Raw genomic sequence first — 14,548 nt, forward strand, 5'->3', positions numbered from 1 at the left:
CGGCGCCTTCGGCTCTTTCATGTCAAACGTTGCGATGTTATACTGTACTATCGCGCTGTTAAATTTAAATAAACTTTCTATTAAAGTTAGTTAAAAACTGATTTCAAAAGTATATATACAATAATTTTAGCGACACTTATAAAGAACGTTTATTGTGATCCAAAGACAATTGTTTTTCTCTAAAAATTAATGAAAATGAATACAATCTATCACCAGATTATAAATGTAAGAATATAAAGGATAGATTTTTAAAGAGATTAATAAACGATGGAAATGAAGAAAGAAAGAGCGTACAAATGAGTCAAGGTAACATATGATGAGAAAGATAATCGCAATAAGACGATCGCAATTCAGAACTTTACACTGACCACGTTTGCAAACCTCTAATTACGCTTATTCTGCTCCTCGAGTTGATAATGAAGAAAATATGCACAACCGTGAATATATAAATATATATATATAATTTTACGATAATACATCCCGGTGATATATTTTTTCACATATCTGATAGTGAGATTATTTATTTATAATTTTAATCATAATTATTTGTTAATCTCTCCCTCTCTCTCAGATTTATTTATTTTTAATATTTCTACTAAACATCTTAATAAAATTAGACCATTCAGTCTAGATTTTTAGAATTTTAGATATAATTTGAAAGTATTTAGGAGACAAAGATGATGAAATAATAAAAATGATAAAAAAATTAATTTTATTATTTCGTCCCTTCAAAATATCTTTTGACTAATCGTTTGGCTAATTTATTTGAGAAATAGATATTCGTTATCTGCGATTTTTTGATCGTTAACCGGATCGTATTGTAGGAGCATATTGTAAATAAATATAGGCCACGGATTGTAAAACTCTTTCTCCCTTCCTCTTTCATCCGTTGTGACATCACGTAATCGACGATAAACTTCCACGATGAAAGATCCTTTCCTAGAATATACATGGCTGTTTGTCTCGCACCAAGTGTGTATTGTATTGAAAAATTAAACTTAATCATGAACTCATACACACATGCAGTTTGTGTTTAAAACTTAGCTATGGTTTAAACCGAGATAAGAATGTGAACTGATAAAGAGTAAAAGCCTTCCCGGAATTAATATAATTAATCTCCAAATGCATGATTTTTTTATAATCGTTAATTTTATTGTAAATATCTCATTCATACAATATTTGCGATTATGTGTCAGTCGCTATAATGAATATTTCTATTAATCATATTAATGATATTTGCAGATGTTACATTTGGTTAAATAATATTTGCATAATTGGATACATTTGATCAAACAATATTTCGGAGCAAAGATAATAATGTATAGTAATTGGGTGCATCGCGATCACGAAACATGTTTGAGCGATATCAAGTTGGAAATCCCATGACTAACAGTTCAGCAGTCATCTAATATAAACGTGCAGCAATAACAAAGATAATTACATCTAATTGTCGTTATCATCCGCTTTCCAGGTATGCCTCCTAAAAATAACGAACATTAAATTCTTTTTTTCTTTGTATAAAATACATTTATAAATATATTTATATATATAGAAATATATAATTATATAATTAAAATATATATAATAATATACACAATTATATATTATATATGTATTTTTTTATTTATTTATTATACACTGTTAGAATCCTTTTTGTTTAGATAGTTATATTCTCGTATATACTTTATAAAGAGAGAAAGCGAAAAGAGATGGGAGAGTGTAATTAAAAGGATTATCGAGAGTTCTCTCGTTTTTTAATCCCTTGTCCCTCATTTTACGTGCTCGATGACGCATGTGATATCCAATTACTCAGTTTTTTAATACGGGTTTAGGGCGTCGTATGATGACTAATTAGTATCTTTATTGCAGAATTTTTCCTAACATGGCATTAATGACCAAGACTTACGTGAGCGCTCGGGACTTTAAGTACAAGAACGTGATAAAATGTCTCTTTGCTGAAACTACGTTCTGGATCTTACTGTGCTGACAATGAGTAAAGATCTTACTATATTGAAGTGTATCTTTATCGGAAATATCATTATTTTATTCGGGGATCTATCTCTACATTCCTATGATGCATTTTACGTTCAGGTAGTTATGTAATATAGTATAGCATATTTAATTTAGCATATAAATAGAGGAGAGTATAGAACTTTGTTCAACTTTGAAATATCAGAAAGTTTCCATGGAATTTGATTTAAGAGTTCAGGAAATTTTTTTAAAAATTATCCTTTTATTAATTTTATTTTTATTTAATACTTAAGAAACGTATGTCTAACATATCTTGGCAATAATTGTTTATGTGAATACAATTTTATGTGATTTTTTTTATTGACAATCTATTTTAAGTATCAAGATCTTATATAAATTATAAATTTTATAGAAAATTGTTCAAATTTCCAATAGATAATATTTAAATAACTTAAGACTATTTAATAAATAAATAAATAATAAATTAATCAATTTAATCAATTAATCAGTAATTTTAATCAATTAATTTAAATAAATTATTTTTTGTTTTTATTTTTATCAAGAAATTTTTTTACAAAATTTGAATAGACACTCTGATGACGCAACGAAAAAGTATTAATAATTTTTGCTTTCTATCAAAAGACAAACTTATACTCAAAAAATGTAGATATTAGATAGGATTAGATAATCTACGTTTCCTATCTATGTTCATATATTATTTTTAGATTCTTATATAGATATGCAGACATCTTCTATAATTCTAATTTTAATAATTTATTTAAATTCCAGAGTAATGTGTTCTCGAGGATGGTATTGTTGCAAGAACAAAAAGTAAATTGCAACCGTGTGTTTCTCTCTGCGGAATGCAAAAAAAAAGTACATATGGCCTTCGCATTTTTTCGTCACGTATTCCGGAACACATGGAAGTCGTCGACAGAGTCACAGAGATATCAGTTAGCGAGCATCGGTAACCGAGGCGAGATTTTCTCGTGGACTAAATCGTGGCGTTGTCGTCGGTCCACGGGCCGTATGGCCTGCGGACCGCAAGGGAGAAGTAAACAAAAGATTCGAGTGCGTCTCGCTCGGGCGAGTCAGTTTTGCTCGACTATACTTCGATCGACGATCTACATCCGTCCGACCGTGAGAAAGGCGGGAATCGTCATTTCGGAGGTGAGTGCGTACACGTGTCTCGTGCGTCTGCTTCAATCGCTCCTTCAATTGTTGAACAGTATTCAATTTTGCATTGAATTTACATTTGCTTTCTCTAACTCTTAAACGCACGAGGATATTTCCTTTGAAAGTTCGGGTCGCACTGGTCTTTTTTGTGAAAAAAGATTTTGCAATTTCCAATAAATTGATTACCTTCAAAGCCTTCTTAATTAAAAATTGTAAAAGTGTCTTTGATGAACTTTAGTTTATGAAAATAATAGAGAAAAAAATATTAATATAATTAAATAAGTTATTTGTTGTAATAAGAGATATTAAAATAAGATTAAAATACAATAATTATTAATTAGTTTATATCCATGATGTTTATAATAATAATGTTTATAATAATATTAGTAATGTGTGTGATAAATGTGTGTGAAGCTGAGAATTTTTTAAAAAGTTATTGAAAAAAATAATTTTAATTAAGACTAATGTAAAATAATTTTAAAATTTAATTGCTGTACGAAACGCGAGCGCGTACATGAGAGACATATGTGACTATTTTTAATTTTCTACATATAAAGAAATATACTCGTATATTGCCAAATGTGGCGGGAAAAATGATACTACGTGAGCAATACAATATACGACTCGGGTTTAAGGGAGGCTAACGTAGATTTCCAATTAATTCTTCTGTGAAAATAGTTCTTTGTATATATCTGGACTACCTGTTTGTGGCTCAGGTATGGTTGTGTTTGTGAAAGATACAACCACATCTTTATACACCGTTTATCATGCACATCATCGACTCGGACAGTTTTGTACACCGAGAAGATAATTTGTGATAACAACGTCTTACAAGGAAATTTTCACAAATACTCCGTACTACTAGAGATTAAAGTCTACTATTACAGTGATTTATTTGAGTGAAAAAAAAGATGAATGAAATGTTGAACATATGTGTCTCTTATTTCAATAAACACAAAAAGATTGTGCATATTAATATTAAGTAAAGCGCCGAAGTTTCTTCCGGTCTTTTTCGCATCTTTCTTTTCAAAGTAAAACAACTTAAATTAGTATATTTTCTGCAGAAAAATTAAAATATAATAGGATTGTGCATATTAGGTATAGCGTCGAAGTTATTCCGGTCTTTTTCGTATCTCTCTTTTCAAAGTTACCAAAAGCCTGAAGTAATATATTTTCTGCAGAAAGGTTAAAATAAATTCTTGGGATATTTCAATTTGAAAAGGTCGAATTCTTAAAAGGAAACTATAAGTCGTTATAGATGATGTAGCATTTCTCGGAGATTTTCCTTTTTTTAGGTAAAGCAGTCTTGTTTGGAGATGCGGAATACATAATTTTTTGCGTATAATGACGAAAAGAATAATTTATATTTTTAATACAAATAAAATATTACAATTATATTGATTCCAAAATCCCAACTTTTCGGTAAGTTTTACCCAACAGGTAGCATATTTTTATCTCTTTTTAAATAAGTTCTAAAAAGGAGACGAATATATGTTACTTGTCGGGTAAATTTACCAAGAAGTTGGAAAAATCGGCTCTAAATAATATAACAATTTAAACATATATGTTCAATATTTTTATTATTTATTGAGTAATTAAATGTTCAAATTATAAAAGAATGTTCCATATAAAAAAATCACGTGATTATATTTTTGGCCGATATAGATATATATATATATTATGTTTTTATTTTTATCTTTTTATTAAAATATATTTACAGTATCGGCCAAAATTATATCACCTTTTGACTTTTTCAGTATAACTTGTTTTAAAGTGCACAGATCTCTACAAGAATCACAACATGTTTTGAAGGATACGTTATAACATTAAATTATAATTCAATGTTATACCACCCTTCAAAACGTGATTTGAAAGATATTCGTGCACTTTAAAACAAGTTCTGCTAAAATAATCCAAAGAAGATATAATTTTAGCTGGTACTGTATATTTATCATTTTTTAAATAAGTTTATTTATACACTATATATAAATTAGCTTATTGTAACTAATTGATTAGAATACTAATAATTGATATACTGACAATTGCACATACATGCCGTAAATATATTTCAGGCACGCCACGGTACATCTTTAAATAATCGATAACAAAGTTTCTTCTAATGATTAGAAGAAATTAGATGTTTAAAAGATGGCGATAAAACAATCTTTGTCAGAAGCAAATAATTGTAAATCAATAGAGGACACTGTCCTCACAAACATAAAGCAGCATATTAATGTCAAAGTGAAACCTTTAAAAACTCTCAAAAGGGATAATTTATTAATTTTTTTACTTTTTCTTCTAACAATTCTTTTAATAACCCTTATAATAACTCTGATATCAGAGAAAACATTTCTAATTGAGACAACACAAAATGCAAATACAAAAGAAATGTGCAAAATGTTTGAGAGAAAACAACAAAAATTTTTCACGGAAACAACAGCAATTTTTGATGGAAAAATGAAAGATTTTGAATTAATGGTAAGATAAATTTATTTCAGTACCAAATATAAAAAATACTTTTTACGTATTTTTTTTATATTAATAGTTGTTAGTTTTTTATACATATATGTATATGTATCTTTGTTTCCATCTCTCTTTCTATCTTCTTTTTTTATCCGTCTATTTCATCTAAATCTAAACATGATTACTGTGTAAATGGACCACTGAAATATGACTACTATGAATAAGCGCGAATAACTAATATAATTGCAACATGTGTCTTGAGTTTCGAGAGTTAATCATCCATTTTTTTATCGCTCGGAATGTGCATCATCCGATGTAAGATGAATATCACGTGCACGATTTTTCTGTAGCTTGCTCTTCACGTAATTACGAATCATAAGAAATAAAAGAGATAACATCTTTCTGCTTTAGATGCTTCAATATTTATTATATTTGAAAACTGGCGTTTATTTTTTTAGAACTTATAAGAACTTTTAATATCTCAGCGCAACATTTTTCCATGTTCCAATATTTCAGATAAACAATATTATGTTGAGGCTTAAATACACCGAACAAAACTTAAATAGCATTCGAAATAGGGTATCGATGGGCATATTCTATTTAAAATCGAAATCAGAGTTTTCAACTTACAATTCTGATCTATCGGAAACAGAAAATGATTTCGATTCCAATACTATCTCGGAATTGGATGATTCGACGACTCCATCTGCTTCTGTTCAAACACTAGATCATCAAAATAACGAAATTGAAAGCAGTATCGGCAAAATTTTAGACATATATCCGACGTCGCCGATAAAATTAAGTAAGAACAATTCGATTGAGATAAAAAAATTATCACGCCAAAAGAGGGCCATATTTTACAAAGCGCAAAATCACATGATAATGGAATCTGAAAGAAACAATAATTATACAGCGGTTGTACAAAGAGAAGCACGAGCGACAAAAGAAAGGAGGAATAGAGGAAGAGGTAAAAAACAGCAAAAGAAGAAAGAGAAGAGGAGTGAAAAAGAAAAAGGAAGAAGGCACGAACGCAATCGTGGGCGATTTGGTATATTTGCTTTTGCTTCCTCATAAAAGAAACTGTTTTCGTGAAATTTTTTTCTGATTTCTATGTTAATGTGTTCAGAATGTGTTCTAACACATCGAAAAATTACATTTTTTATAAATGTCTGTATGCATGTATGTAATGTATGTACATACATACATACGCGTTTTAAAACGTTTTAAAAAAATGTTATTTTATGTGAAAAAAGTATGCAAATTGGAAACTTGCATATTATTTCCCCACCATTTTATGTCGTTCATTAACCTTTCTCTATGAAGAAGCCAAAATTAGAAAAATCATCTTGCTCATGATGAGGAAGCAATGTGCAAGTTTCCAATTTGCACATTTTTTTGTTTTTATTAGAATGTTATTTCTAAATTATTTGCTTTATTTACTGAAACAAATTAATTTATGAATTATAATGGGTCAATAGAAATTTTTCTTAATTGGTTCGTTAATATTCGATATATTCAGTGCAATATTTTACCCGAAGGAAAATTTCTGAAATTCCAGAATTAATTTTAATTTGTCTCATAGGTCCGAAAGTGGTTACGTTTATTGGTGCAATACCGCTGCAAGAGTTTAAAAATACAGGTATCTAATAGAAAGAACAATATAATTGTATTTTAAGGCTTTCCGAGCTTTATTATGAGATGTCTACGGCTTGACTTTTTATTTGATATAAATTTATATAATTTATTCTTAATTAATTTTAATTTTATTGAATAAATACAAGGTTCGTGTAGAATTAAGTATAAAATAATATTTTTTAGTTTATATAGGACCATGGATAAAAGGAAACAACAACATTAAAAGTAACAACACCTCATACGATTTTACCAAATTCTACTTGAGAGAGGACGATTATTCGATTGAAATTAATATGAGTGGTTTATATATAATCTCTGTACAGGTAAAAGTTCAAACATTAATTATTAAATTAATATATTTAGAAATTTTTCCGCTTTAATTTATACATAAAATGATATTACGATTACAGATTTTTTATGTTGGAGGACCGGTAAATTCTTATTGGGTGTTGCTAAATTCTGAAGGTTCATCCAAAAAACGAAATCTCATTACATGTGCCGTTGGTTCTACTACATCGGAAGTATCGTGTTATACGAGTGTAACCACATGTCTACAGAAGGGTGACAGACTGTCCATACTACAACAGGAGAAAAACAGGTAAAAATAAATATGTAAATATAATATATATTCTTGTAAATATAATATATGTGCAGTACAATATGGAAGGTTTAAATGTAGAAAAATTTAAGATAGCTTTTAAAATTTTTTATGACATTACTACATTTACACTTTCACATTTTTATGTGTTTGTATTTTGTGGCATTATTTATTACAAGAAAAATATGTTAATCTTTCACTTTTTCTTTCTGCCTGTACATTTTCAGGCATTATTTGAATTATTTTTATTTTATCAATTCTGAGATGTAAATTATCATTGAACCCGAATGATAAAATGCATGACACATTAAAATTACTAATGTAAGGTAAATCTCATAAGCTTTTATACTTTTAGATTGGTTAATTTGCGAGAGGGGTATAGTCAGATCCAACTTGTGCTACTTGATGCCAATGATTAAGATGAGGCCTAACGTAAAGATTTACGAGTTTTAAAATAGATATAAATATATGTTAAATTGACGAGCACAAATATAATGCGACAAGTGTTGAGTTTATAAAATTGTAACGTTATAACATTACAATTGTAATGTTGTAGTCATAACTATACTATTTGTAACGATAAATCAATGGTTGTGATTAAGATAACTAAAATCAAAGAAGGGATAATTCGCGAATCTTAAGTCTTGTGATTTTTAAGATATTTTTATGTGCATAAGATACATATAATAGCACATACACTGTTACTACTATAGTTAACAAACAGGGATGTGCATTATTTGAAATGGAAGCATTTAAAATGGAAATTTAAAATTTAAAATACCTATTTTGTATTTTACATTTAAAATACATGTTTTCAAAAACTGTTTTATATTTCCATTTAAATGGTTTTTACTATTTTCTACTTCAAATGCATTTTTCTTGCAAACTAAAAATTAATCAAAATAATATGCATATACATATGTATATACATTATAATAATCAAAATGTTATTAAAGAAGTTATGAAGTAAATGCGTGTAAATAATAATAAACATCTTTTTGTAATTCCATATGCAAATATATTCATGTAATTTTTGGTTTTTTGCATTAAAATTTTTTATATTTAATATATATTTTTATATTTAATATATAAAATTTGTATAAAGTTTATAAAAGCTTAAAGAATTAAAAAAAAGTTTATAAAGAAAGCTAATAAAGAAAATGTATAAAATTCATAAAAATTTAATAAAGAAATAAGAATTTAAATATAATATATATGTATATTTAAAAAATTACACGCACACACATTTTCATTTCAAAAATTATTTAAGAAATGTCTATTTTCTATTTCCTATTTTAAATGAGTGTCTAAAAAAACATTTTGCATTTTCAAATGGAAAGCTTTTAACTATTTTGCATTTTCTATTTTAAATGGGTCTGGACAACCATTTTGCACATCTCTGAAAGTATATAATCTATTATTGAAAGTTGTACAATAGCGTCGAATTAATTATCTGTTTACATAATATTCGAAAGACATAGACATAAGAAAATATATATTATATATAACAAAGCAAAGACTAACAATAAGATATGTACTTCTTTAAAAGAGTACGAATTATGAGATTCGAGTTATACCAACGAGTTATAATTAACTTTTTAGATTTCATTCTGTATTCAGAAATCAGGTCATTTTCTTTTTTAACATCTCTTGACAATTATATTATTTTAAATAATTATGCTATTTGGCTATAAAAACAGAGAATGCAATCAATAATTGCAATCTAATGACAGTTTTATTAATTTCTTTTTTTATAGATTTTCTATAATATGTAGTACATTTATATTGTACGTATACATATATTTAGATAAGGAATGTTCCTTTATCTGAAAGAATGCAGATTGAAGATTTTACTTTCCGAGGAATCAAACCGATTAAAGATGTGATCTTAAGATAATTAGTGAGATTTGCAAATTGCTCAGTTTGAAGGTAAATATTATTTGATTTTTATATACACTTTTGTGTAAATACTGCTGAAAGTAAGAAAGCTTTTATTCCTTTTTTATATTATAGTTAGCTAAGTCAAACTTAATATTGTGCCAATGTAATAACAATAAGTAAACAAAAAAGTATTAAAAAAGTTATAAGAGAATAATTTTAATAAAACATTGAAAAAACCTTACTATAGACTTTCTCTATATGTATCGTTATTTATAATAATCTATCGCATTTTAGGAAGCTATTATTTTGTGAAATTAACAAATTTAATAGACAAATTTTTTATATTTAACATTAAATATTTGTAATTTAGAATTTATTATTTATGTATATTTATTAACGTATATAATATATATAGTAGTAGAAAGTATATACAAGAGTATATTTACAATGACGATATACAAAACTTAGAATCTAACATGATCATATAATAATTGTCTGGTTTTACATGTTTGTATAACTAATACGCACTAACAAGTTTCATTATTAATAATTTATGTCACCATTTTAAATACATCTATGCGCTTATACTATAAATACAGAAACTATTTGGTAATCGTTGATTGACGACCGAGATGACTGATTCTTCATTATGAATTAAGTCGATTCGCCAGACAACTCTTTCTTTTGCGCAAATATTTCATCTACGAATGCGTTTTTCTCTGCAATATTGCAAGGAAACTAGCGATGCCCGTATTAGTACGCAAAAGATTTTATTATTTGAAATGTTTGTATTTCAAAATAACTGTTTCTGTTGACAATTTGTCTGACTGATTTTAATCTACACATTAATCCTTATATGAATAATCTCTTTTATATTACCGAAATACGTAACTATATATACATGTATACATATATGTTTATATATGTATATATATGTATCGTATATAGATCAAATAGCGCTGGACAATAAGCTGGAGCGGATTTAGACAGAACGTAATAAGATTTGTGTCTTGTGCTACCGCAGAGCTGTTGTTAAAGACACAAAAAATAATGTTGCGTAATAAAACATTTGTCAATTTTTATTTAATATATAAAGTATAGGGAAGGTAAAACATGTTTCTCTCGCCTTTGTTATGCTTTTACTAAATTTGTTAGCTGTAGACTTACCGAGATTCCGGTCTGAACAACAAAACTCGGAAAGTATAATAATTAAAAAATATTGTTATAATTTAATGACAGCCGCAACTCTTGACGACCATATTTTTGTATTTTTTTAGAATAACGTTACTCTCGTCCAGGAAGTACAGTACCGAGATGGCCGAGAGCTTGGTGGGCGCACAGCAGGGTTTGGGCACTTTTCCCGGACTCACCAGATGCACCAAAGTCTGAACTATTGCGTGGTTAGTCGCGTTCATGTGAGCATTCAGCGGAAAGTTGCAATCCCCACTGCAGTAGTATGCATCGTATCCATCTGGCGCGATAATCCAATCCTGTGGAACAAACGTTGGAAAAAGATTGTAAGAAATAATGCATAGCTTGCGTTATTTAAGGTTCCTGGCTCCTCACCATGTTAGAATGTGACGTCAAGGGCGAGAAAGCTGAAAATTCTTAGATGCTATTTTTAAATGAAAAAATACCTTGTAAAATACTAATCAAAAACTATTCTTTTCCCTTGACAATCAATCAACAACCGTAAAACGATTGTGAGACTGGGCCTCATATTACAGTCATTTTACAACTGTTGATTGATTATAAAGGGAAAAGGATAGTTTTCGAAATATTTTAAGAGCGTGCTAAAGTCATCTGAAGTGTTGTTTCATCGAAATATCTTTTTATTTTGACATCTAAGAATTTTTAGCGTGTGTTTTCTCGTATCTGACGTCACAATTTCCAACATGGTGGGTGAGGAGCCAGGAACCTTAAAGCTCCTCATCGCAGCCACATCGGATGTAAAGGGGAAAAATAATTTAATTTAATCTTTTCTCGCATTTCTGACATCTGTAATTCAATAACAGGGCTGCGGCGAAGAACCCTTATAAGATATGCCGATTAGTGTCACTCACCTGCCACTGCAAATCGCGAAAGCTGACGTATAATGTTTGAATTCTGCATGTTCGCGAATAATATTGTGTCGTGCCGGGATCTGCGAGAAAAAAATATTTTATTTATGCAAATATTTCATCAGTTTACAAATTTCACTAATTTTAACATGAAAACCTTTTTTGCATAGCAAAAAAAGTTTTTCTAATCAAGTTTACGTACATTTCAATTGAATCGAGATTATAATATAATTAATATATCCGTACCAGTGTAAGGATTGGTCCGGTAATCCCAACTTGTGGTCTCACTCTTTTTCTTTCTTTTGGCATCGCGTTTCTGCCGAATTTTGGCTTCTCTTCTGCCCGAACTCTTAAAGTAACCCACCATGAAGGGTTGATAATCAGGATCACCTCGGAACTCTATGATTCCAATATCTTCTGGTCTCAGTTCGTGCACTGTACATACGATATATTGATTGAAAAAGTGAATGGATAAACTTATACGATGCTAACAATGATAGTTTATTCTTTATATTAAGCAAAAGTATAGCATGTGTGTAAAGAGAATTCGAAAAGTATGGTCATAAAATAACAAGAGAGAAAGAGAGAGTAATACTTAATATATAAAAGAAAAGCGAAGAAATATGCTGGTAGAAATATTAGTATATATTTTTTATCAAATATAAATATATTCATTACTCTGACACATTAGAATCGCCGCGTTTTGCGACGCGAAAACAGAGAACTGCTGTTTACATATTTCTTTGCACAGAATCGCCTCTGTAAGTAGAATGTATTGGATAAATGTGTATTTATTAGAATGCGTCTCTCTCAGGATTATTAATAGTCAACCTTCATGAATATTGAACGCTTATGAATCAAGAATCTCGGCGCAAAGTCACACAGCTGGCCTATCTTAGACATTCACTTCGAACGCGCCAGCGTTTCAATCATCTTTGTCTTAATTACTCTGGAAAATTCCAGGATTGCAATATATTTCAAGTGTTTTTGGTGTATCTACGCGATTATAAATGCTTCTAAATTAATTATTCATTGAGACGTATACACTTATCGATTCTCTTAAACGTGATAACTTTATCATCTAATTTTCTCTCAATAATTCTCTCCCTCTCTGCTGCTAATAGAGCGTTGAGAAAGGAGCTAATTTTTTTCCTCCATCTAATATTGTATTCGGTAATTTCAGGTGCTGTATAAATCGACGATTTCTCGGTGCTAGGTTGCGGCGAACGATCGTATGCAAATGATCGGAGATATCTACTATCGCCGGTGGTACAGCACGAGCTCCGTCTGAGTCCGAGAAAGCTAGTAAATTGACCGGCAGGAATGCGCATTCGCCGTGATTGCGGTGGACACCTGCCGTCGCAGTTGTTGCACTTTGCGCGCCCGAGGAATGCACCGACGGGAGATTCTCGCAGCGGATGGGAGAGACATCGCGCATTCAAGTGCATTCAAGTTCAAGTAATTTTTATTATCTTTTCCCATTCATGGTCGGGGCTGACTCGTCAGTTAGAAGTCAGTTATAGCTTGCAATGAATGGACCACATTACATTTTTTTGTATAATCTTGAAACAATTGTAATATCAGATGTCCAAGCTAATTTTCTAATGGTTTTATTGAACAATTGTCATCATAGCTTCGATGAAAAATATATATTATAGAGTATCGAGAAGTGTGTAAATATGTGACTATTGTCAGCTTATATTTAGAATTAGCTTATATTTAGATATAGATGTACGTATCCTTGGAGTTTCTCGCGAGAGAAACACGCGGTAAGAAAGACAGAGAAAGAGGCAGGAATCAGGCGTAAAGATTCGTGAGAGGCATGTGACTCTCCGATCTTGCGTTTTATATTGAACGATCAAAGGTAAACCGGTTGCGCGCGTTCTGAAGAGTGAGACAAGAGGAAAAAGGAAAGCGGCCAGATGAGAGAGAGAGAAGCAAGTAATGAAATAATCTAGGCGCGGCAAACAACAAACCGCACACGTACATAAACACACGCACACACTTGTATATACAAACACGCAGACAGATACACGTACTCGCATGTGCGCACAGTTTGTATACACTTGGATACATTTATATTCACATGAATATGTTCAATGTTATTTGTCACATTATCATTTAATTACAAGATTTTTTATCATTAAATTGACAAAATTTAACAGATTAAATTGTATTATACTAATTATATATATTAATTAATATTAATTAAATTATGTTAATATGTTTTTATTTAAATAGAAATGCTATATCTTTTATCGAGTCGAATATAAAGATCTTTAAATGTTTGACAAATAAGAACAATTAACAGAATCTCAATAATAGACACATGTTACAACTAAACAATTAATATCTTATTCAAAAAGCATTGTATTTATATTTAAATTTTAAATGATTGTATATTGGGAGGGGATCGACCAGATTTTTCATCTCGATAATCTAGTAAACAGGTGTAGCTCCCTTATCGATCTACCTTCCTCTGTCCTTGTGCAGAGAGATTCAATGGCCGAATCGGACCCAATCTCTGCTTTTCCTTGTATCTTATTTTATTCTCTTTCTCTTTCGTTTCCTACTTAAGATTGTCCGTCCTCTTGAATTCAACGCGAGCACATCTCGTATTTGTGAGTATATCTCATCAGTGTGGGAAGCCATCGTAGAGACACGATGTATCCCGAATACTAACAAAGTGTGCGAGCGAATCGCGAACACGATCGAGCAAACTTATTCAAGGGAATGTAATATATCTGATTTAAAAGCGACATTT

General features: G+C 29.7%; 2 protein-coding genes across 3 annotated transcripts in view; one reads left to right on the forward strand and one right to left on the reverse strand.

Moving 5' to 3' along the window:
• Nucleotides 1-14,548, forward strand: part of LOC114938875 (uncharacterized) — a 27,066-nt gene continuing 12,518 nt past the window's right edge. The window contains exons 1-12 of one of the 2 annotated variants that reach the window (XM_029312988.2): nt 1-306; nt 1,243-1,471; nt 1,870-2,091; nt 2,761-3,141; nt 6,127-6,412; nt 6,524-6,658; nt 7,193-7,249; nt 7,429-7,568; nt 7,656-7,843; nt 8,199-9,772; nt 11,002-11,241; nt 12,968-13,242. In XM_029312988.2, the coding sequence (XP_029168821.1) occupies nt 1,990-2,091; nt 2,761-3,141; nt 6,127-6,412; nt 6,524-6,658; nt 7,193-7,249; nt 7,429-7,568; nt 7,656-7,843; nt 8,199-8,262 (1,353 nt within the window). In that variant the 5' untranslated portion in view covers nt 1-306; nt 1,243-1,471; nt 1,870-1,989 and the 3' untranslated portion in view covers nt 8,263-9,772; nt 11,002-11,241; nt 12,968-13,242. Of the gene's footprint in view, nt 307-1,242; nt 1,472-1,869; nt 2,092-2,760; nt 3,142-5,219; nt 5,626-6,126; nt 6,659-7,192; nt 7,250-7,428; nt 7,569-7,655; nt 7,844-8,198; nt 9,773-11,001; nt 11,242-12,967; nt 13,243-14,548 lie in introns of those variants that run through there. The other variant, XM_029312989.2, reaches the window with a different exon arrangement.
• Nucleotides 10,097-14,548, reverse strand: part of gbb (glass bottom boat) — a 13,615-nt gene continuing 9,163 nt past the window's right edge. Inside the window, exons 4-6 of the mRNA XM_029313210.2 lie at nt 12,031-12,219; nt 11,788-11,867; nt 10,097-11,214 (exon numbers count right to left, since the gene is read on the reverse strand). Of these exons, the coding sequence (XP_029169043.1) occupies nt 10,954-11,214; nt 11,788-11,867; nt 12,031-12,219 (530 nt within the window). The 3' untranslated portion in view covers nt 10,097-10,953. The remainder of the gene's footprint in view (nt 11,215-11,787; nt 11,868-12,030; nt 12,220-14,548) is intronic.

Source organism: Nylanderia fulva, unplaced genomic scaffold, assembly GCF_048542155.1.
Source record: "Nylanderia fulva isolate GAGA-0341 unplaced genomic scaffold, ASM4854215v1 Scaffold15, whole genome shotgun sequence".
Taxonomy (NCBI): domain Eukaryota; kingdom Metazoa; phylum Arthropoda; class Insecta; order Hymenoptera; family Formicidae; genus Nylanderia; species Nylanderia fulva.